This window comes from Haliaeetus leucocephalus, unplaced genomic scaffold (genome assembly GCF_000737465.1).
Source record: "Haliaeetus leucocephalus isolate CR32 unplaced genomic scaffold, Haliaeetus_leucocephalus-4.0 Scaffold218, whole genome shotgun sequence".
NCBI classification, from domain to species: Eukaryota; Metazoa; Chordata; class Aves; order Accipitriformes; family Accipitridae; genus Haliaeetus; species Haliaeetus leucocephalus.
The window spans coordinates 632,352-656,320 of NW_010972654.1; the positions used below are offsets into that span (position 1 = coordinate 632,352).

General features: G+C 63.7%; 2 protein-coding genes across 4 annotated transcripts in view; one reads left to right on the plus strand and one right to left on the minus strand.

The window, feature by feature from the left end:
* BOP1 (block of proliferation 1) overlaps positions 1–23,969 on the minus strand; it is a 66,551-nt gene that overhangs the window by 8,843 nt on the left and 33,739 nt on the right. Inside the window, exon 1 of one of the 3 annotated variants that reach the window (XM_010566806.1) lies at positions 12,952–13,017. The exons of the other annotated variants lie outside the window; for them this stretch is intronic. The gene's annotated coding sequence lies outside the window, so the exon portion shown is untranslated. Of the gene's footprint in view, positions 1–12,951; positions 13,018–23,969 lie in introns of those variants that run through there. 3 annotated transcript variants of the gene reach the window in all.
* SCX (scleraxis basic helix-loop-helix transcription factor) lies at positions 5,320–13,973 on the plus strand. Its single transcript, XM_010566803.1, has 2 exons — positions 5,320–5,838; positions 13,935–13,973. The coding sequence occupies exons 1-2, from the start codon at positions 5,320–5,322 to the stop codon at positions 13,971–13,973; spliced, it is 558 nt and encodes a 185-aa protein (XP_010565105.1).

The window sequence follows — 23,969 nt, forward strand, 5'->3', positions numbered from 1 at the left end:
CTGCCTGCCCGGGGCAGGAGATTACTACAAAGGGCAACGGGGCAGCAGCCGCCAGCTCCCCGAGGGGCTGCTGGGCAGAGGCAGTAGCCCCACAGGCGCCGGGACCCTCCACTCCTTGAGCTCACAGCAGCCCCGTCGGACGAGGGAACGGTGACGGGGTCAGTGACAGCCGACACTCGGTGCAGGCTCCTGTTCTCAGCACCGAGCGCGACACCGACGCTCCCAGGCACGCTGGCCAGGCAGCGTCCGTCCGGCTGCACCCCGCTGTGTTTCTAGCAGAAGTACTTGCTCCTGGAGCAGCGCGCTCATGCGCTCGCACCGCTGCGTGGCTCGCTCGGTCACGGGGGGTCCCGAGGCCGGAGAAGCGAGGCCTCCGGCAGGGCAGGAGTTCGGGTGGCGCGGAGCCTCTGGGGAGAAGCAGGGGAGGGGATGCAGCAATCCTGCCGACGCCGGCGGCGATGCCGGAGCCGCTCTGCTTCACCTCCGGGGATGCAGGCGGGGATGCGATGACAGGCTGGGCAGTGACGGCGGCGGGGCAGAGGGCGAGAAGGCACTAGAGGATCGGCAGCGCGGATGCCCGGGTGATGAGGTGGGGACAGGGACGCCAACTGTTTCTCCGGGCTCTGCGGCCAAGGGATGGGAGCAGCTTTGCCTTCTCTGCCCTTTCTCCCCGTGTGATGTTGTCTTCACCTTAATGAACACACGATCCACTTGCACAGGGAAAGACTTGAGCAGGGCCAGCTCTCGAGCCATGGCGTGGCAGAGCCGGGCTAGCCGCAGCCTTCAGCTGTAGAGACACAGTCAGCGTAGAGACAAGCAAGTATTTTTAACACCCCAGGCTGCTGCGCAGAGAGTGCTGCCTTGCCTGGAGCTTGGAAGCCCAGACTGGGCGTCTCTTCCCGAAGGCCAGCTCGGCTTCGCCAGGAGCTGTGGACTTGACGCAGGAATCCCTGGGCGAAGCTCTTGCCAGGAGCACAGACAGGATCCCAGCAGGCCTGGAATGTTTTCTCCTCAAACACGAGCCCCAGGGTCCCGTGCTGGCCAGGCGGGAGCACACCCCGGCCGCCCCAGCCCAGACCCCGACGCAGGAGGTGGTCCACGCAGCACCGGCACAGCCTGGCAAGGACGGGCTCAGCGCCGGCAGGATGCGCCACGCGCTTGTCCGGTCCCCGGTGCTTAATGTGCCTGGCACAGACATCCCAGTGACTGCTGGGGAGGACACTGGGAGACCCCGACGAGGTGTCCCCAGCTCTGGTTGTTCTGGGGCAGGGAGCAAACTCCAAAGCACTGACAGTGCCGTTGGGTAGGTCAGGACCGGGGTCTCGGCCCTGACAAAATCCCGGAGGGATGTACATGCCTGGGGCCAACACGGGAGGATGGCTGGGCTGCAGCTTCCCCCCCGCCCAGGGCCAATCCCCAGCAGTGGGATCCACGTCCCCCCGACAGCCCCACAGTGAGGAGAAAGGAGCAAATTCCTCCCAGACAGAGTTTCTTAACGGTGTGGAAGCAGCCCAGTAGCCACGGGCCCCCTCCTTCCCCTCCGCTCGCCTCCCACCCACCCACTTGGGCTGCACGGCTGCCTCCCGTGTCGTTAACACATCGCCTCCGGCGAGCTGCGTCCTCCAAGCGAGCGCGGGGGAGTCTGGAGCCCCGGAGCGAGGGACTGCCGTCACTCAGCCTCACGTCTGGAAGTTGTTCTTGGATGGGCCCTGGGCATTCCTAGACGCACATTCCTGGCAGCTGGAGAGCCTCGTAGGAAAGATTCTTCTCTTGAAAATATCCGGTCCACGTGGAGGAGAAAGGGGACGGGGCAAGCTCAACCCTCCCGTCCCCCCCCATCCCAGAGACCACAGCGGCGTGCCTGGGTACTTGGTGGGGTGCTGGGGATCCCGGGTCGGCGGCAGGAGGACGCCTCACGTGCCCCCCCGCCCCGAGGTGACCACAGTCAAGAGTCCAGCAGTGCTGGAGAGGGCTCTGCAACCCCAGCACCCCTTCCCATAGGAGCGGGGTCCTCGAGGGGTCCGGCACGAGCACCGGGCACCCTCTGCGGGGAGGGAAGCTCCGCAGAGCCTGGGGTCAAGGTGCCTGCGGGAAAGGCACCCCAAGCACCCCACGCTCTGCAGGGCTGTTAGCTGGGGGGGGCAGGTCCCGAAGACGGGGAGAGGCAGGTTTCAAAGGGGGGGACCACGAAAGCCCAGCTGCACCACGGCCCAGCGCCTCGGTCCAGGGAGCGGGACGAGGCAGGCAGCCACCGCAGGCAGCACCTCCCCTGCAGCGGAGCCGTGGCGTCATTGCAGGCAGCCAGGCCAAGCTTCCAGGTAATAAAGCCGTGGCAGAGGATGGATCGCAACGGGGAATTTCAGACTCCTCGGCCGTGGCTCCGCAGCCTCCCTGGGAGAAGGCGCCTACACCAGGCTCTGCTGACCTGCCAGGGCTGGGAAGACGATGCCCAAAGCGGGACATCATGGCAGGTCTCTGGGAAGCCAGGAGAGCCACAAAGCCAGGGGTCGGGACGCTGCGATCTCCAGCGCCAAATGCCTCTGCTTATTTAAGAGCGGTGCTTTCTGAGTCAGTGCCAGGTCTGGTGCTCTGGCCTGACCCAGGGCTGAGCGTCACCTGCAGACAGGACCGCTCTGCATCCCGGTCCAGAGCCAGAGGAGCTGGGCCGCAGGGAGACGGACGTGCTTCCCACCAGGAAGGACAGCGCAGGGAAAGTGCCTGGGGATTGCACTTGGATAGAAGGTGCTAGAGAAAAGCAAGATCATTAGCGGAGCTAAACGAAAGCAGATGCCTACAGGAGCCTGGGTTTCCAAAGCACACATGGTGAGCGCCCAGCACTGTGGAAGGAGATGACAGTGGCTTGGATTTCAGAAGCTGCTGAGACTGTTGATTAACTGTGGTAGCACACTGCAAAGGTGCAAAACACTGGCTCGGAGTGACAACACCCCATGCGGAGCTCCTGCTGGGGACCGCGCTCGGGGGGATGCTCTGCGCACCGTCGAAACGGAGGGAAACCCGAGACTTCACAGCAAATGGCAGTTGCCATTTCTGGCCAAGCTAAAACGCTCCTTATCGACGCACCACACAAACTAAGCGCGATCGAAGGCCGTGACGCAGCTTTACCAGCGGAGCACGGGGGTCTTACCCGGCTGCCCCCGGGGGCTGCGTGCAGGCAGGGCTGGAGCTGCCGCTGTTGGGGATTGCCAGTCCCCGCCGTCACCAAAAGCAGCCGGTGTCCCTCCCGCTGGCAAGGGGAGAGCAGTCCGTGGGGCTCAGCCCTGCGGACCCCCTTGCAGCCCCCCGCCAGGCTGCGTGTTTGCAGTCGCCCTGCGAGGGGATGCCGCTGCCCTGGGGGTCCACCGAGCAGGGCTGGGAGGCAGGAGCTCTGCCGGGCTGGGAGATGTACCTGGGATTGGGGGAAGAGCCGGCCTTCTCCAGGCACCGATGCTCTCCTCGTGCGAAGGCAGAGCGTGCAGCTGAAGGCGGCACGCTCCCACTGTCCCAACTCCTATTTGACGAGGTTACGGGGCCAGGGTAAGGCAGCCCAGAGCTGAGGCGATTCCCTGCCTGCTCCGGCGCTCGGTTCCCTGGACCCATCCTGGTTGTGGGGTCCCAGCCCTTAGGGACAGCTCTGTGACCCAGGGTGCTATGGGGATTCCCACGTGCCTGGCCACAGAGGAGGAGGCTGATGGCCTTCACCGGGGACGAAGCTCCCTGCCTGCTCTCTGCCTCTGCAGCAAGGGACCGGCTGGGCCGGCAAGCTCCGGAACGTCCTTGCAGCACCTCCGTGGCTCCAGGCCCAGGACTGATGCCATGAAATCAAGCAGCCCTGGGGCTGCACTGAGCCTGCCTGCCTGGGGCTGCCACCGAGCCAAGAGTTTTGCAGAGCAAAGCCAGGGCTGGGGCGCAGGGCTCTCTCCACGAGCCTCTTAAGCTCACTTGCAGAACACAGAAATGCCTTGGTTTCCTTCGGTCCTGGGTCTGGGCACAGAGAGTCAGGACTGCCCCGCTGAAGCGGCAGCTGCTGGGGGTCCATGGGGACCCCTGCTCAACCCCCCCAAGCCCTCTGTCCCCAGAGGACTCTGCTGGACGTGCCTGCGTGGGCACGATGAGCTGGTGCGGGAAGGGGAGCCGGGGGTAATTTGGGGCAGCTTCCAAAGTCGACCCTGCCAGCAGGTGCTGGTTTCTGCAGGCTCAGCAAAGCCGGCGCGGTTACGGGGACAGGTTACGGGGACGGGTTAGGTTATGGGGACAGGAGCGGGGTCCGCACCCGCACACGCCTATCAGGCTGACAGAGACACAAATGCCGTTCTTGATACCTGGGGAGGAAATTAAAGCAAATTAAAGCAGCAGGCGTGCAACCAGGCAGGAGCTTCGGCGGAGGCGTGCTGGCGGGCAGCTCCTCAAGGGTTAATTCCTGCCTCTCTGCCCCATTAGCAGCAGCAGCAGCAGCAGCAGTAGGATGGATTTGGTCATGCTGCGGGAAGGGGAGGGAGCGCTCTCGGGGGCTCTCCGTGCGGGGACTAATCCTGAGCAGGAGCCTGTCTTCCCAGCCCCGGCCTGGGGGGGTGACGCAGCCCCGTCCCCAACTCTGTCCCAGGCGCAAGCTGCCCGTGAACCCCACAGGCGTGGGGTTGGGGGACCCTCCCTCCCACCCCGGCCTGCGGGGTCCTTTGGGAGCCCCCACGGACCCCGCTGCCGGTGCCCACCCAGGTGACGGGCCGGGATGCCGCGGGAGTCCCCGTGTGCCCGCCATGTGCCGGGTTGGCAGCCGAAGCCCGCAGCTGGCAGACGAACGGCAGCAAGTGCTTCGCCCCCGTGTCCTCGCCAGCCCCTTCCCCACTCCAGGCCACGGGCAGGACCCCCGGCCGAGCCCTGAAGGGTTAAGTCCCCAGTGGGGATGGAGGGTGAGCTCAGGTAGGCGTGAGCCTGTTGGGCTCCCACATCCAGAGCCGGAGCAGGAGCCGGAGGAGGGGCCTGGCTGACCATCGCCGCCGCTATAAAACTCCGCTCCTGCCACACTCGGCGTCTTAAGATGCACATGTGTGGGGAGAGGAAAGAGGCAGCCCTGCCTGCGAGCAGCCCTTAACCCCTTCTGCACAGAGAGAACCGGCGGGGAGCCGGGGAGGGGGACCCCCAGCCGCGACACCTCCCAGCCGGAGCTCGCCCCGGGGAGGGCGAGCCGAAGCGGGGCTCCCCGGACCCCAGCCGAGGAAGCAGCATGAGCGCCTGGAGCTGAGGCCGCCCGCAGCAGGAGGAGGTCGGCTAGAAGGCGGCGGTCCCCAGGCGGCTTTCCCCGGCGTCCCCTCGCCGCCCAACATGTCCTTTGCCATGCTGCGCTCGGCCCCCAGCCGGTACCTGTACCCCGAGATCAGCATGTTGTCCGAGGACGAGGAGAACGGCAGCGAGAGCTCCGGCTCGGACGAGAAGCCCTACCACTTGGACGCCGACGGCTACGGCATCAAGGCCGGCAAGCGCAGGAGTGGCAAGAAACCCAACCGGATCAACAGGGAGCCCCGGCAGCGTCACACGGCCAACGCGCGGGAGCGTGACCGCACCAACAGCGTCAACACCGCCTTCACCGCCCTCCGCACGCTCATCCCCACCGAGCCGGCCGACAGAAAGCTCTCCAAGATCGAGACCTTGAGACTGGCCTCCAGCTACATCTCCCACCTGGGGAACGTGCTGCTGGTGGGGGAGGCGTGCGGGGACGGGCAGCCCTGCCACACCACCCCTGCCTTCTACCACCACGGCGGCGGCAGCCCCCCCGCCCGCGACACCGAGAACTCCCAGCCCAAACAGATCTGCACTTTCTGCCTCAGCAACCAGAGGAAGCTGGTAAGTGGCCGCTCGCGCCGTCCCCGCGGGGCTTTCGGCTGGAAGGGGGCCGCGCCGGCCACAGTCGGGGGACCCCCAGGTGTCCCCGGCCACGATCGTGTGAGGAGGGGGTTTGGGAGCGCCGGGACGCTGGCTGCGGCTCTGCTGCCGTCGGTGCGAGCCGAGGGGGAGATGGGACGGCCGGGAGAGCCGAAGCAGCTCCGGTGGGAGCTGCGTCAACACGAGCCGGAGAGCGCGCCAGACCCCGCCGGCGAGCCCAAAACCCAGGCGTGGAAAACACGGCGCTTCCCTTTAGCACGTCCAGATTTGCTGCCCAAAGCCCCCAGCAGCTGCCTCCAAATCTCGCATGCGTTCACTGAAAGGCAAAGGGACGGGAGAAGGGGAAACCCTACGAGGGTGAGAAATGGATTTTAGGAGCTGGGAATCAGAGGCGCGGGGAAAGTAAAGAGTCTGGAAAGAGTCTGCATCTCGCCTCCGGCAGAGTGCAGCCAGCAAACGGCGAGGCGAGAGCGATCGGCAGAGCCGGCTCTGCGCACCCAGCCATGGGCCTGGTGTCCTGAGGAGCTGTGCCGGGACAGGGATTTGGGGGGGGAAGCCGAGGCCGACACCACAGCACGTAGGAGCCCCTCAAGCGTCCCGGAGGATCGCGGGGACCAGCAGCTCTGCCCCACGAGCATTCGGGAAGCGGGACGGCTGTCCCAGCTTGCCAAAGGCACCAGCGGGTCTCTTACCACCCAGCAGGAGCCGTAACGTCCCGGCCAGCCCAGTTCACCCGGTGTTCCCCGCTCCTGGCTCTCGACCCCGTGTCTTTAGGGGAACGCTCTCCTCCCGGTGTCCCAGCAGGCAGCACCGCTCTGTGCCTGCCTCGCACCGGCACCAGCACTGGCCAACGCCTGGCACCGGCACTGGCCAACGCCTGCCACGCAGGCCCACAGCTCCGGTGGGATTGACGCCACTGCCCAGGGAGGGCAAGGGGGCAGGTGGAGCAGGACACGAGCCCGGCAGCTAGACTGGAAAAATCCAACTTCAGCAGCAGCTCTGCCGAGGCTCCGGGGGCCGTTTGCACGTTTGCCTGTCCCTGCAGACACTCTCCGGCGGTGCAGTGAAATCAAAGCCCCCCTCAAGCTGCTGGGGGTGCCATGCAGGGCGCAGCGGCACGGTTGCAGGGCTGCAGCCTTTCTCAGGGCTCTCCTGACGTATGGCACAGGTCTTGCCACGCATGCACAGAGCCGCGGGGGAGCGGGGGCACTGGGAGGAGGTGGCTGTCCAGAGCATGGAGCCTTGCTCAAGAAGGCTGTGGCTGGGTTTTAAAATCCTGTTGGTCGCCCTCACGGCGCAGATGGTCTCGGGCAGGGTAGGGGTAAAGGGGAGCGCAAGGGGAGCGGACGCAGAGGCGTCGGGGTGGCAGCCGGAGCCATGCATGCACGCTCCACCGTTTGAACCCGTTTAACCCCAATGAGTAATGCCCTGAAGAGGGAGAAGTCTTTGTTAAGGATTCAAGGCTCATTAAGCATGAAGCAGTGGCGGTAAAACCAGTCACGAGCAAACTCTGACAGCTTGAGTATTCCAGAGCAGGAAAACCCCAAACCCTGTTAATCCCCCTTGCACGTCCTTTCCAATTCACTAGAGAAGGAGACGGAGCAGGAGGCAGGAGGGAACAACGTCAGGAGCCTTTGCATCTGCTGGGATTTGCACTGCTAAACCTTAGGTCATCAAAGACGGATACGTGGAGCTCTTTCCGCTTGGGCAGCGGAGACCAAGTGCCTGCCCTGTCCCTGGCTTTCAGGAGCACAAGTGTCAAACTCTTCTCAGTGGGTGAGGGATGCAGACCACCGGCTGCAAAGTGCCCTCGTGCACCAGCAAACTGCTCCAGCCAGTACCACCCCAGTTTGAAAACAGAAGCTGCAGGTGGGGAAGCTCCTACAGGGCTGAACTGGAAAACTCTTCTGCCTTCCAGTTACCAGCCTATTTGGAGACCTCCTCTAACAGCTTCAAAGATCCAGCATTCTCCCTCTCTTTTTGCTGGTGTTGCCACTTTTGCATCAATTCCGATAAATTCCCATCACCGCTTTTGCATCAATTCTTATAAATACCCATCGCCACTTTTGCATCAATTCCGATAAATACCCATCGCTACTTTTGCATCAATTCCGATAAATTCCCATTGCCACTTTTGCATCAGTTCCTGGCACAGGCTCCTGTGTGGGACCAAACCCCAGGACAGGCAGCTCAGTGCCAAGGCGCATGGAAAGGATAAGCAGTGCAGGAGTCCTGGGCCAAGATGGGCCACCTCCCTTCCTGCAGCTTTTCTGGATAAGCCTCCCCGAGATTAGACCCTCAGCAGCTGTCAAAGGGGACGAGATACTTTGGTTTGGCTGAGAAATAAGCTAGTTCGGGTTCATGCTGGGAAGAGGGGACCAAACAGACAGTGCCTGAGCAGCGCACTTGGTCTGTGCTTGAGATTTTACGGCCAGATAACAACTCGATAGGTTTTATTGTGTGTTAAAGGAATAAAATAAACCATCTTTTATCAGGAAGGTATTTTGACAAATGGTGAGGAAATGAAAGCAATCTCCTCTGGAGTTGCAAACACAGCGCAGCTGGGATCTCACAGCCCGTTTGACGTCGGGTGGAAGGGACCCTGCCTTGGCTCTGGACAGCCAGATGGCCACCCTCCCGTTCAGGAGAAGCCAGCTCCGTGCGAGACCGCTCACCTCACCGAGCACCAAAGCTGACCCAGCGCCAACGCGCGTGGCAGCTCCAGCCCTTCGCCCCAGCGCTTCCAGGCTCGGGAGCCCAGCAAGCGACAGCACGCAGCTCCTCGGACGCCCTCTTCCCACTTACCCGTCCCACGAGGGAAGGAGGCAGAGCCACTTCTCCTCTCCCAAACACACACACAGAGCTTCGCTCCATGCTGAGCTTAGAGGGGAGCAGCTTGATCCTATCAGAATACAAACTGTCTTGCACCGCTGGGTGCTCAGGTCAAAACAGCCCATCCATCCCCGTCAGAAAGGTCTGCTTTTTCGCCATGGCTTTTTGCTTACAGGTAATGGTCATTTCAACCAATGCGACCTTGCGGTGCGTGATTCTGTCTGTCTCCGGCTTTCTAGGCTTTGCCAAAGAAAGGGTGACCTCATGAGGGATCTCCTTCACGGAGCCTCCAAGCGAGCCCCTGCACCGTGTGCCCCTCCGTCACCAGTTCTGCCCGTCCATTTTGTGCCAGACGTGCCGCGCAGTTCCCCACCCCGAGAGCCGGCCAGCCCGCGGCAGGAGATACCATACCCCCGCCTGCAGGCGCCTGCTGCGGCCGGCTCTCTAAAACCTCCTCCTTCCCAAAAAACCCAAGACGTGCCATGCCTGCCCGGCTCCCAGCCCTTCTGCAGCCTCTGTCCGTGCCAGGCACACCGTCTCCATCCCAAGCCGTGGAAGGCTGCGCCCAACCCGTGATTCCAAAGGGGAAGCCGATGCCACGGCTCCCTTCGTTAAAAGCCCGACACGCTCTAGAGAGGCAGGAGATGGCACTGAAACCCCAGGAGACAGCGTGGGTGAAGGCCAGATGCCACCTCGTCCCCGGGCACCCTGGCTGGGAAGGCAGGAGCACCAGGGAAGTTGCGGGTGAGCATCTGCGGTCGCTGTGAGCAGGACCCGCTGCAGGGAGGGGAGAAACGGGATGGAAGGCATGAGCGGCTGTGCAGAGGCTCTCTCTAGTGAGAGAGGTCCCAGGACGGAGCTCGGGTGGGACGTTTGGGGTTGCCGGCTGCGGTGGGCACCCCAAGGGACAGCTGAGTAGGCAGCAAAGTTTCTGCCAACCCTTCCTAGCTGATCTTTCGCCTTGTCCCACTTTTGCTGGCCGAGCGGGACCCCGGCAGGCAAAGGGGCTTGCCCAGATTCGTGCTGCGTGACTCAGCCTTGCCTTGCACCCAGGCGTCCCGACGCCGCCTTATCCCAGGGACTTTCCCGTATCGGGCTGAAACCAACACCACGTCCCTGGAAAGATCCTTCTTTAAAAATGACTCATGTGTAGGTGTCTGCTGCCCGCCGGAGAAAGGCTGAGCTCGGCTAAAGGGGCTGCCAGTTCCTCCAGATCTAATCAAAAGGTTAAAAACCTGCATGGGGACAAGGCCTTGGACAATGCCCCAGTCAGGATATATGCAGGAGGGAGGTGGACACCATACTGGTAGGAATGTCGCACTTGCCACAGGCGCTGCAGGACAACGTGTGGGCGAGCAGCAGTGATGGTCAGGATGGTCCTCAGCATTGCTAGGGAGCAGGATCGTGCCATTCCCATAAGCGAGCGCTGGGAGAGGGGGCCGGACACCCCATCGCTGCCAGCCCATGGAGGGGCTTGTGCTTCTCCAGGTTTTTCTTTGCGGCCATTGCCTGTGCCGTCGTGCCCACCAGAACACATAGTGCTGACGGGGGGAAAGACCAGGGCATTTCTCCTCCAGTAACCAAATCGGCTGGGAGAGCTGCTGGGAACAGCCACAGCTCGGGGCAGCTCACGGACTGCCTGTGCTGGGGGGCGGACTGGGCTTGATCAAATGCCAAAAAGTCCAAATCCAAGCAAGGCCTCTTGCTTGAAACTGCTCCGGGGCTGAGGACCCTCGCCGCGTCCTCTGTGTGCCAACAGCCCTCACAAAGCGCTCGTCCCCACTGCCGGCGTCGTGTAGAGCTGTAAAGGGCCGAGGGGCAAGCGGGCTCGGGGACACGAGACGCAGGGGCAGAGGCGCGTGGGTCACCCCGAGCAGTCAGTGCCAGGATTGCTCACCAGTTAAAGCGACGAGGGACGAGTGTCCAGCATCGGCCGCTCCGTCTTCTAGACAGAGAAGACAGCGTGTTGTCAGCCGCAGCGGCACCGCCAGCCAGGTGACGTGTTAGAAAGGAGCAGCCAAACCTGGGACACGGCAAGGTTGTAAAACTAGGCCCCCTTCGTGGGGCAGGCGCTGCTCGGAGAGCCGAGGGAAGGTACGGAGGGGTATCCGTCGTGCGTCCCGTGCCGAGGAACCGGAGAGGTGCGGGCAGGGGAGGTCGGTGACCGCCAGCTTTGTGCAAGGGGCTGGAGCGGCTCCAGGTCCCACTGCCACCCCAGAGGGCAGAGCAGGCAGGCAGGGAGGGAAGACCCGGGTGCCGCAGGCTGGTCCATGCCTCGCCGTTCCCCCGAGGATGTAAGCTCCTCCAGAGGAATAGGTATGTGGAGGAGAGGGAGGAAGGTGATGGGCGTGCAGACCCCCAGCTCCTGAAGGACTCCTGCCCTGGCCACACATGGGGCAAGCGTGGCAGGAGCCCCACAGCAATTTTTTCCAGAGCATCTCCCAAACCACCTCTGGTCCCATGGAAAGGGAACGGAGAGGGGTTCTCAGCAGAGGTAAATGCACCAGGGCGTAGGGCTGGAGCAGAGCAATGAGAGGATGGGAGATTTTCCTGTGGCTAGGACAGGACCCTTGGGAAGGAGCGAGGTGGCCATGCAGGAGGGCAGGGGGCTGGGTGGGGGTTAGCCTGCCCTGCAGGGACCTGTGGGGCTTGGGGCTGGGGAGGAGCTCCGCCAGCGCAGCCGGTGTCACCGCACCGAGCAGGAGGGGACAAGGTGGGCAGTGGCCGAGTTCGGGAAGGCAGCGCTGGCATGCTGGATCCGGCTGAACCGCCACCGACGGCCCCCGCCGTAGGCACAGGAGAGCTCAGCCGCTGGCCGTTCACGCTTCATCCCTCGGGAGGGAGAACGCTGGCAAAGGTTTTTGAGGGCAGCCTCGACCGAGCGGGCTTGTGATTCAACACGAAGTGAGGAACCCGCAGCCTGCGTCAGGGGTAAGAGCGGCGGGGAGGAGTGGCAAGAGGAGGAGCGGGGTGGATGGATTTGGGCAGAACCAGCTGATCCCGTCACCCGCCGCTTGCCTGCACCCCCCGGGTTCGATTGCCGTCGTAGCAAAACTGCTGGCAGCCACCTCTCCCGCGGCGCGGAGTGCCACGCTGGATGCAGCCGAGGGCAAGCGCAGGACGGGCTGAGCCCAGCCGCGCACCGGGGGCTCTGCGCCGAGCGCGGGGAAAGCCGCCCTCGCTCCACCGTGGCTGGCAGTGCCGTGCCCTGACGGCTCTGCGGAGGCGACTGGAGCTGCAGGGCACCCAGAGCCATCCCGCTCCGGGCTCCAGCGCAGGTGTGGGTCAGGGTACCCCAGGGCAGCCCCAGGGCTCAGCCCCCACCAAGCCGAGCCCCCCTGCCCTCACCCCAGGCGCAGCACAGAGAACTGGGGAGCTCAGTGTCCTCATCACAACGGCCTTCCCCCCCAGCGCTCTCCAGGTCCCTTCTGCCATGACCCAGAGCTGGGTCACCCTGCCACCAAGCCTACGGGACGGCCAGGGCTTGGCGTTAGCCAGCGAGGACCGGAGCCTGGACCCGCCTGCGGGTTTGGTGCGAAAAGAGCCATAATTTGGGCACGAGGCGGCACGTCAGCGGGGAGTGCTGGGCTGGAGGGACAGCGACGGTGCCGGGGAGCGGAGGGCTCCGTGCGCACCCCCGAAATCCTTCTGCGAGCACAGAGCCACGAGCGGACGGCGAGCCGCCCGGAGCCACGGGCAGAGCCCAGGAGCTCAGCGCCTCGCCCCAGCGCCGTCCCCCCGCTCCCCCCCACAGTATCTACAAGATGGGACGGCTCCGCAGCCCTGTAATTTACTGTTCCTGCTGCACTTAATGGCAGCGGAAAGGCAAGGTGATAGGGGAAAAAATATGAGGCGGGATTTTCCGAATCCCCATTTCCTCTCCAGACAGCACAAGAACTCCTGGGGCCTGAACATCTGGGAAATTTAATTTTACCATTTCTGAGCTGAACTCCCCTTCCCCTCCCCTCCCCACCCCCGGTAACAAAGGAAGAGTCAGAGCAGGGGCCGCACGTGCAGCCGTGGGGGAGGCTGCACCGCCGCAAGCCCTGCGGACCAGCCCAGGGACGTGGCCTCGGCCGGGCCACGCTGGCAAGCCACGGGCCAGCAGAGGAGAGGTGGAAACGTCACCCAGCACCTGGGTCCCCGGGGCGGAGAGACCTGCACCCAACCCCGTCCGACCCCAGCTGGGCCACGAATCCCATCAAACTGGAAACGAGAAGCACCGGCTCTGCCTGCGCACACCTGGCTGGGGCCGTGGTGGTGCTGGTGGTAACGGCGGTGCTGCTGGCGGTGGTATTAGTGATGGTGGTGCTGGTGGTGGCGGTGCTGGTGGTTGTGGCGGTGCTGGTGGTTGTGGCAGTGATGGTGCTGGTGGTGGTGGCAGTGGTGCTGGTGCTGGTGTTAGCGGTGGTGGTGATGGTGTTAGTGGTGGCGGTGATGGTGGTGATGGTGTTAGTGGTGGCAGCGATGGTGCTGGTGGTGGTGGTAGTGACGGTGGTAGTGGTGGCAATGATGGTGGTGGGGGGGCTTTTCTGGTGCCCGGGGAGCAAAGCCCGATTCGCAGCCTGGCTGTCACCGAGGGGCTGGCCGAGAGGACCTTGCGATGGCACGGGAAGGTTTCCTGCAAGCCGCGGATGGCGACCAGATGGAGAGGGATGGATTCGTGTTTTCAAGGTTTCAGCAGAGCGCACAGAGGTCCTGACCGCAGGAACTCGGGCTGCAGGAGAGGGATCAGAGAGCCCCGAACCGGGCGCTGTTATCGGCAGTTTGGTCAGTGTAGAGGGTCTCTGACTGGGGAGAGGGCTCGGGAGGCAGGCGGTTGGATGAGTGACCGCAAAGGAGGACACGTGGGGGGCACGGCACAGTGGGGTGGACGTGCCAAGTGTCCTGGGGAGGAGCGCGGGTGGCAGAGGGCAGGCAGCGAGGGGAGTCCCCCGGCAGGGCCAGGGCAGGCACCTGCAGGAGCAGGGCTTTGGGGCAGACGCAGCTCCCACTCCCACTGACCGCTCCGGACCCCCAGAGAGACACGGAGGGATGACAACGACGCCTCGGGAAAGCTGCCCCGCGGCTCCTGAGAGCTGTCGGAGCGGAGCTGCCGCAGGACTCTCCTGCCAAGCACCGGCGCGGGGAGGAGCGAGAGGCTCCTGGGCTGGAGCCGGCATGCTGGCAAAACTCCCAGCCCCAGGTGTGTTTTTTTAACTTGGCCTTCTCCTTCTTCTCTGCAGAGTAAAGACCGAGACAGGAAGACGGCGATTCGGAGCTAGATGATCGTAGTTTTCAGGAAGGACAACAAGGAGGAGCAGAAGGAGGAAGGATGGAAAAGCCACACACACAAAACCACAGCCACGGACACTCCTGCCTTCACCCTGCTGCTGGGGAGAGCTGCACGGCGTCACCCCGGAGGACCTTACCCTGACCCGGACACACGCCTCGGGAGAGGCCAGGCGTCCTCCCGGCTCGGAGGGGTGACCGCAGACGGGAGGCGACCGCGGACGCGGGGGCGGCAGGACTTTGCAGGACCGCGCGCGGCGGCTCGGAGGAACGCTCTCGCCGCGCAGGGACGCTCCGCCACGGCGCAGGCGACGCAGCCGCTGCCCGGCGAGCCGAAGGGGCAGGGGACCTGCTCCGGGGGGCTCCTTGGAAGGGGAGTCCCTGCCCCAGTCTCTGCGGATGCCACGCACGGCGGCTCCCGGGGGGAGAGCTGGCGCTCGGACGTGCCCCATCGCAGGTCTGACTTGAGCAGCGCTGGTGAAACCGCTTACGGAAACACCCTGCTCTCCCCGTTCCCTTCCAGCTTTGAGCCACTCCGTCCCCTGAGTCCTGGGGTGCTGCATTTGTTGAGTTTAATCAATACATGCTGGTGTTTCATGTCATTGATATGATAATATAAAGCCTGAGCAATTTGTATAATTAAAAATGAATATGGTTCAGACTCACGGCGGGAGCTTCTTTCCTTCCAGAGCCCGCGACACCCCTCGCGCAAGAAACCTCTGGTTTCGCCCTCACTCGCGCTGCTTTAAACACCGGCCAGTCGGCAAGCGATTGAGCCACGGCTCGAGGTCCGCTCCCCCGGCGCTGGGCAAAGCCCCCCTACCCTTGGGACTGAGCCCCAGCGCAGGGTCCGGGAGGGGGGGGAACCCTTCCCGCAGGGTGGCCCGGGGCGAGCACCGACCCCCATGTGCCACGCTCAAACCCAGCTGGAGGACCAGGTAAAAAGCAGGGACTCGGTGAAAACCAGATGCTGCAGCTGAGCCGAGTTTCCTGGGGAAATAAATTACACACATACGCCACGGCATCGCAGCGCTTGCCGGCACTCCTCCAGGCAGCGCTCGCTCCGAAATTTCACCGGCCTCTGGCCGCAGGGCAATGAAATGCTCCTTCTTATGTCACCAAAACCGCGTCCCGAGGTTATAAAAAGCGCGAGACGGAGTAAAGGTCGAGCCCCGGCCGCCTCGAGCAGCAGGCGAGGGGCTGCTCGGCTGCCAGCAGGGCTGCCAGCCCCTCCTCGGTTCGGGAGCCCGACGGGGGTGAGCTCCGGTGCCGAACGGCCGCTGACGCGTGTGGCCCCGGTGGGCCGCGGCTCTGAGCTCTGCCAGAGACGCCAGCACGCCAGAAACGCCCCACCAGCGGTACCCAGACCTCCTCTGCGGGACGCGGGCTGCAAAAGGGACCCGGGTTGCTCCGGCACCAAGAGTGGGGGGCTCCCCGGGGGATACCCAAGGGCACTCGCCCAGCTGGGCAGCGCATGCGTGCAGGAGGGCTGAGGGAGGACGCGGTGAGAAAAGGTCGGAGAGGAAAGAAGAGGAGGCAGCGGAGGGCATCGGGGCGGTGGGCTCCACGTGCTGCGGCAGGGGGAAGGAGGGCACAGCCAGCGCTCCTCCTCGCAAGCGTGGAGAAGAGCCCACAGTACGCCGGGAGCCAGCAGATTCCTTGCCAGCGCTGGCGAGGGACCCGCTGCGCAGAGGGACCCAGCCTCGATGGCTAAAATGTGCTGTGAAGCATCTCCGTGCTCGGCACAGCACGGAGACAGCCACTGCCCGGGGGAGCTGAGACAAGATGGGAAGGTCAAACAGGTGTCAGCCGGTGTCCCGAGCCCCCGGGAACCCCTGTGCCTTGTCCCCAGATATCCGTGGGACATCGTCTCTCAAAGAAGGGAACCGCCACGAGCCCCAGAGACCCCAGTGCCCTGGGCCCCAAGGCTGCTCCATGCTGGTCGCAGGCATTCCCCAAAGATAACCAAAACCAAAGGCTTTTGCGATTTGCCTGGGATGAATTACGCAGGCTGCGGGTGGGTCTCAGATGGGCTGGGGGCCATGGTCTGCAAGAGGGGAGCAACAGGACTCAGGGATGCTCCGCACTGGGAAGCCAGCGGGCTGGCCAGGCACGGCCGTGTCCACAGCTCCTCCTTCCAAACACACCAGTATAGCGGAGGTTGGGAAAAACGGACCTCGGCCACCGGCTGGGGTGGGACGACGTCCCCCAGCTGGGCTCAGCGCAGGCATCGGCTGTCCTGCCAGCCACGAGGCGTGCTAGCTCCCCGGCCGGGAGCTGCGGGAGGGTTCCCTCGCCGCTCCGCACGGCCCTGGGATGCAGGAACATCAGAGGCAGCCGGTGCCAGGGCAGGCGAGCAGCAGCACGGCTTCGCCTCGCTCCCCCGGCGTTAACGGAGCGGGAAGAGGCCATTTGCTTCACGCCGAATGGTTCAGAGGCCCCGAGCGGCTGGAGCGCGGCGCTGCTGGTTTGACACGTCCGGTGCTTCGCTCGCAGGGAGCCTGGCCGGGCGCAAGGGTTTCACGTAAGGATTTGGAAGCGCTCTGCTTTACGGAGATGGAAATTTTTATATTTTTAATTTCAATATTAGCGGTTTCGAAGCTGGAGAAAGAGGTTTGGAAAGCCTCCCTGCCTCTCAGGCAGGACTCAAAGGCATACACAAGCGGTGATGGATACTGTTGAAATGAAATTTGGAGGCGTCGGGGAGGAAAACTTCGATTCAGTGGAGTCCTTTCGAGTCCTGCAGATGAGGTTGTAACACTCAACACTTAAATGATGCTTCACCAATTCCAAGGGATGCTGCCAACTTGTCCCCACCCACACCGAGGCTGCTGCGGTCACACAGGGACAGGGGATCGGTGCTCAAGCAAATAAAAACACGGCGAGGCAGCACAGTTTGCCTTCGCGTGTGCCTGGCAGAACGGTGCTGGCGATCCGCAGGGTCCCTGCACAGCTGGAGCACCCGAGCCGAAGCGAAGCTGCCAAGCCGCAGCTCAGCACCGACAAGGTGCAGAAGGCACCGGTTCTAGCCGCGGACGGCAGAAGAGGAGGGCTTGAGCAGCAATGCCCTGGCAGACGGTGAGCCGCGCATACCTTGGCAGGCGGCAGCTCCGAGACGCTGCCGCCGGCTCCCGCAGGGCCTCTTCCAGCCATGCATTCCTCCCCCAGCTCATCGCCGCAGGGCTCTGCCACCACGGGCCGAGCACAGACACTGTTCTGTCCGGGTGGAGCAGGGAAAAAGCTCCAGAGCCGGCCAGGAAGGGACGTGCTTGCACAGGTACAGCTGCAGGAGATGCAGCTTTCCCCCTGCTTTAACAGCACTCACCAGCTGCGCGGCTGGCAGCACCGGGCTCCGCGCAAAGCCAAGTGCAGATGGGTTGCGTCCTGCGGGCACGGCCCGTGAGCGGAGGTGGCAGCCAGGTCCGTTCCCCGGTGCGGCTGCTCGCCTCCCTGCACCCTGCAAGAGGTGAAAGCTCCCGGGACCTGCAGAAAAGCATTCCCGGCTCGGGAGGCTGTTTCTGCTCGCCGGTTGGCGTCGGAGAGGGGTGGGACACGGGCGGCCATCCGCAGAGAGCCGTGCAGCAATTGCTCTCAGCTGTGTGATAGGGCCTGCCCGGGTGCAGAGCAATTTTCCACCACATATTTGCTCTGTGAAGTCACAGGTAGCTCCAGGATTCGCACGTCTGCCCACGTCCAGGACGCGCCGTTGGCTCGGGGAGGATGGGGAGACGGGCTGCAGGTCCCTCAGCTCCCGCGAGCCCCTCGCTGCCAGCCCCGGGCACCGCAGCTCTCCTCTTAATTCCTGCTCCAGCCCAGCCTTTGCCTTCCGTGCCTGGGATGCGCCCCGGAGCACGGCCCCCGTCCTGCAGCCACACTGTAAGCTCCAGGAGCAATGCCCAGCTCCCGCTGGAAGCAGACGAAGGAGCAGAGGGCTTTGGGGCTGACAGCCAGCCCCAAGGTGTCACCCCGCTTCGGTCACCCGAGACACTCCAAGGGACGAGAGCTGCAGCTCCTGCCTTCGCTGTGAGCCCAGGAGACCCACAACTAGGAGAGAAAGAAACAAAACGGGCAATTTTGCAAGCCAGCTAAAAGACCAACAGCTCAGAGATCCCTGACGCAGAGGGCAACGGCCCTCCCTCCCTCAAAGCTCCCAAGCACGAAGCAGACCCAGCAAGCCTGACGTGGCACTGCAGGACAACTGCTGCCCAGGAACCAGCCCGCAGCCTCCCACCACGGTGCTGCCCCGAGGTCCAACGGCACACGAGGCTGAGGCTGCGAGGCACCAGTCTGTTTCCCTCCACCTTCCTCGCCTCCGGGCAGAAATGCTCATCAAAACTACTGCCAGCGGAGAGACAAGATGTTTCCCAGTAAGCCGCTCCACCTTGTGCAACCGGGAATGAATGCCGCCTCCGTCACAGCCCTCGCAAAGCAAACTTCACCCAGCCCACGGCGCAGGCTGGGGATACAACCCACCGCGGGCTTCGCACCCCTCCGAATTCCAGATGTAGCCCCGAGCCGGCGCGGACCCGGGACTCCCCAGCACCAGCAGCAGCCCGAGACGGAGCTGCCGCCAGCCCCGCTGCAGGATCTTTCTGCCCATCGCGGCCGTACCCTTGCTGACCCGTGTTCCCCAGAGCGACTGGGATGTCCTGGCAATGATCTCCAACAGCAGAGACCCGGGACCCGCTGCCAGCAGAGCAGCTTTACGGCACTTTCATACCTGTTAGCCAAATGATCGCCGAGGGTGTCATCTCTTGCCTGCCCTCCCCATGCCTCCCACTACACCCAGCCCACCTTCTCATCATCTCCCTCCCGGACCCCTCCGAATGCTGCTGAGCCGCATGGACCGCGTGCCAGCCAAGCAGAAACACCAGAGCTAAACTACAAGAGAGTTCGTAGAGGTTGAGGGTGACTCCCGTGCGCAGGGGAGCTCTGGGCAGACCGGGGACCTGGCAGTGCAGTGCACGGGGTACGCAGCCCCTCCGGCAGCACCCACGTGTCCCCGCACGCCACTGCGCCCGGGATGGGAGGACTGTGCACGGCTGCCACCGCTCCCAATCGATCGCTTCCATACGCCTCCCCCAACCCCTTCGCTGTCGCCCTTCGGCAACACGTGCAGCTGGCAAGCTATTAAAATAATGCAGGTGAAAATTATAGGTTAGCTAGTAAAGCCTTACAGAGGTCTCGGAGAAGAAAGGAAAAGGGTCTTTAAACACACCTTTCTGGCGGCTGGGGAAACAGAGCTGCCCCAGGGCGTGCTGCAGCCCTCCGAGCTGTGAGGCTGGCCAGCTGCAGGGCCAGCAGAGCTTGGGCACCCCTTCCCCTCGCCTGACCCCAGGCATCACTCTCTGGGCACCCCTTCCCTCTCCTGACCCCCAGCATCGCTCCCTGGGCACCCCTTCTCCTCGCCTGACCCCCGGCATCACTCCCTGGGCACCCCTTCCCTCTCCTGACCCCCAGCATCGCTCCCCGGGCTCTCCTTCCCCTCTCCCGACCTCCTTGCTCCCCACAGCATTTGGCTCAGGACCACTCGGGGAGCCAGCAGGTCCCTGCCCACCCTCCAGCCGTGGCAGTCGCGGTTCACCGTCTGTAGCCCACTCCTCACACCACTGAGCCGCCCACCTTCCCCCAGCTCTGTTGCCAAGGGCTCAGAGAATTCGGGAGCATCCCCGCGGGCCCTCGGTGCCTGTCACCGCAGCGCCGGGCACCGGCCCAGCGGACTTGTGAAGTGTTTTCCTCTCCCTGCTGTTTTGCAGAAGGCCAGAAGCCGAAGGGGAAAATGAATGAGCGGGTGAGACGCCAAAGGAGGTGACGCAGTCGGCCGCCAGCACGCGAGAGGAAAAGCAAGGCGAGAGGGAAAAGCTCTTCAGCTCCTCAAAAGGGGCCCAGCTGTCCCCCGCCACGGTGAGCACAGGAAAAATCCTGTCCCGGAGCTTTAGCTCTGCCGGGTGCAGGTCCTGCAGCGACCACAGTGGGCTGAGCCAGCCCAAGCCCAGGCACAAGCACGGGTCCTGTGACCTTGCTGGAAGCGCGGGGATTTACGGGATGGCCGAGGCTGGCGGGGACCCTTGGAGATCGTCCACTCCAACCCCCTGCCCGCAGCAGGGTCAGCTGGAGCAGGCTGCTCAGGACCCCACGGGACAACCGGGCCGTGTCCAGCTGGGTTTGCATACCTCCGAGGATGGAGATGCTACAAATTCTCCGGGCAGCCTGTGCCAGTGGGAAAGGAAAAGGAGATGAAACCTCCCTTAGGGAGCTTTTCCCAGACACTCTGCACTGCTGATGCTGCAGAAACGTGCCCTCCAGGGAGAAACCTGTCTGTCTCGTGCACGCTCCAGGCTGGCTGGGTTCAAATCCAACCTGTTTTATCTCCTGCATTTACCAGAAAGGGGAAGCATGGCTCCAGACAAGGAGTATTCTCAGTGCCAGGGCTGTCCCAATGACGAGGGACCGACTGTGCGGCACGACGCATCAGATGGATGGAGTCCTCTCACAGCGACGACAGCCGTGGGATCGGGGCAGAAGAGTTTTGCCATCGCAGGGTGAAAGCTGGAGGAGCAGCACAGCTCCGGCGGTCACCTCTGAGCCAAAAGCCATGCCTCGGGGAGCTGCTGGGGCAGCAGCTGGAGGGGAGCCCTTCGGCTGGCTCTCAGGGAGGGAACGGGGTCAGTGCTGGCCGCAGGCAGCGGCTGCTCTCCGGAGAGCTCCAGCCCCAGATGCCAGAGAGAGAGTCCTTCCCAACAGCTTCAGCTGCAAGGAAAGGAAGCGGCTGCATGCTCGGTGCTCGCCGCATTCGACGGCAGCCAAAGCACGCTTGGAGCCCGCTGGAAAAAAGCAGGGCCAGGGCTCTGAAAGCACGGGCAGGGGCAGCCCCTGAGCCTGCGCTGCTGGGGGGTGGCTGTGCTGTCCTGCAGCCGGGAGCGTTCCTGGGGAGCTGGGAGCACTGCTGGGATCACTGCTGGGGAGCTGGGAGCGCTGCTGGGGTGCTGGGAGCATTGCTGGGGAGCCGAGTGTGCTGCTGGGGAGCACTGCTGGGGAGCTGGGATGTTCTGGGGCAGCAACGCCACAGGTCTTTTCTGCTCCAACACCTTTCCAGATCCCTAGTTAACTGCTTACTGGTCTTCTACCTGCTGATGGATCCCTAGGGAAAGCCGCACAGATCTGCAGCCTGGAAAAATGCTTTCCAGCAAGCCTAGCTGTGGTGACCAACCTAAGTACCGCGTTAGCTGGCACGCTCCGAGAGCAGCTGGATCCGGGTGCGGCTGCAGCTCTCGCCAGTAACCAGCAACACGTTCCCCAGCCTGGGCACTGGCTTGTGCCGTGCATGGGGCTGGCTGGGGAAGGGGCCGGGCTGGCGGAAATGTGGAGGTGGCACGGCCGTGCCCACCCAGGGAAAGCAGACAGCCATCCGGGGCCGCTCGAAGGATGCCAGGAGCCTCTGGAAAGACAAATGCACCATATTGCACATGCAGCAAGCTAAGCCCAGCAAGCAGGCGAGGCACAGCGTCACACATACAGCCTGAGCCAGCCAGAGGGAGCCGCACGGAGCTCCAAGAGAGCCCCAAGCAGTTGTTTCTGCTCCCCAGCGTTCGCTGGTACCGGGAGTGAGAAGAGACAACCTGCTACTGGGGGAAATCCCTGCGTGCACCAGGGCAGGACTAGGGATGAAGCATTTGAGGTTGCGGGTCCGGTTTCCTCCAGAGAGCCCGCAGCCTGCTAGCGCGCATGGATTTGCGTGCAGACGGGTTTCAGAAAGAAGAGATGGGTCTCGCCGCCCCAAGGACAGCTCCAGAGGCAGGAGCAGTGGTGCCTGGGGGGGGCCCTGGCCCTTCCCCGGGCCATCCTTGCCTGTCCTCCCCCGGGCCCCGGCTCCTCCTGCCTCTGCACCCCAGCGAGAAGAGGAAAGCGCGGCTGCAGATTTGCCAGTCGGTGGGATTTTCTCCTCGCGCAGGCACGCACTAACTCTGTTTACAAGCGCTCAGCCCTTGGCCCCGGGGGGCGAGTGAAACGATAAAAAAAGAAAGAGAAGAAAGCCCAAACACACCCGCGCACACCCACAGGCACGGCAGGACTCAAACGCTCCAGCTCAGCTCCGGGGATCAATTTCCCCAGCTATTCCACCCGGCTGCGGGGCTCCGGGGAGCTCTAAAAACAGGAAGCCAGTGGTGTAATTTTGAAGGAAATTCTCAAAGCCAAGCCATTAAGGGCTAAAAAGGAGGCTGCATCCAATTCGATCGGAACAGAACAAAATAAAAAACATCATAATGGCAGGTTCAATATTGAGAGTAACCCAATTCCAGATTTCCTCCGCTTAATCCTGCAGGAACCCGCAGATGGCTGGGGGAGGGGGCCGTGCCCGGCCAGTCTGGCGAGGCCGATGCTGCCATTCCCGTGTCCCCCACGCCGCCGGGAAGCCGCACGGCACCGGGGACAGGCACGTCCTCACGCCGCTACGGGACGGGGTGCTCTCCTGTGTGGTCAGCCCCGCTGCCAAACAACCCTGTCCGAAACAGCAACTGCTCTGCGGCTCTCCTGGTTTACGGCTTGAGGCAGAGCTCTGGCTTTGCACCGAGCGAGCGGGGGCCCTCCGCTGATGAAAATTTCCCGCTGCTGGCTAAGGCTGACAGCGGGTCGCTCCTCTCCTGCTGCAAGGCGAGCGCTGCGCCCTCGGACATGCTCTCCCCTCTGCGGCCACGGGCAGAACGGGCTTGTTTCCCCGCTCGCCCCTTCCTAGCAGCCTGGCCGAAGCCACGCCGGCTGCCCCACGCTCTCCCACTCGGACAGCCCCCGTGCGCAGGGAGGGCCGACGGTGCACGCCGAGGCGGGGAGAGCGAGAGGGGTCTGACCCCCCCAGCCGGGACCCTTCCCCAGGGCACGCTGCAGGGAGAATCTCAGCCACCACCCTCGTGCCCGACGGCAAAGGTCTGCAGCCCCTAATGAACCCCCCCCCGGGCTGATGCATCTCTGTCATTCACTGCGTGGAGTGATGCAACCGTGCTGGAGTCCTCCAGCCCGAACGAGCGGGGCCGTGCCTCCATAATCCCCCTCTTGCAAGGCTGCAGGTACCCCAAGGTTTTAGGATGCGCATCAGGGCAGCCAGGGCTAGGGAAGGCAGGGAAGACGCTGCCGAGCCAGCTCAGCACCTGAAAGTAGTCGGTGCGACAGCACCTCGCTCTGGGACGTGTTGAATGCATCTGTCACATCAGTGCCCTGCAATTTGGGGACGGGAGACGGAGCCCTGGCTCTCGACCGGCATGCTGCCTTCCCCTGCCCGGTCTCGCCGTGGAGCTGCGTGCCGGGGAGCGAGACGGGCTGGGAATACGTGGGAATGGACATGGTTGCCCTCCTGCCGCCGCCGTTGGCTCCCAGCCTCCGTGGGCTGTCCCACCATGGGCACCTCGCCGCTCGTGCCACCGGCCCTCGGAGGGGTCCCGTGTCCGCAGCAGCAGCAGCAGCAAACCTGGCCCAGGCGAGCCCCCCACTCACAACTACCTGTCCCCAGGCTTGGGGGAATGAGCTGCCGCACTCACCACATGATCCATCACAAGGTGCTCCCTGCCTGCATCCCTGCTTAGCACCTGCGAGGCTGCCAGGAAACACATGTGACCCCGCTGGTACTGCTCGGCAGGCCTTTCTTCCTCTGATTTAGTTGCTGTTAGCTTTTTTTTTTTCTTTTTTTTTTTTTTTCTTTTCCACCCTCCCCCTTGCCTCGCTCCGCTGCCTGCCCTCCTGGCTGAATGCTTGCCAGCTGGGACTCACCAGCCGCGCTCCCCTGCGCAGGGGCAGGTGCCGCCCCGAGCCCCCCAGCCCCGAGCGGGGCAGGAGCCCCGGGGGGCTGCACGGGGGAGCTGGGCCCCCCGCCCCCCCCCCCCCCACTATTTTATATTAATCCAATTTTTCGGCTCCCCGTCAGCGGCCATCGCTCCTGGTTCATGCTGCTCGGTCTCCCCGTCCCCGACAGTGGCCTGCGTGCCCCCCTCCCCACCACC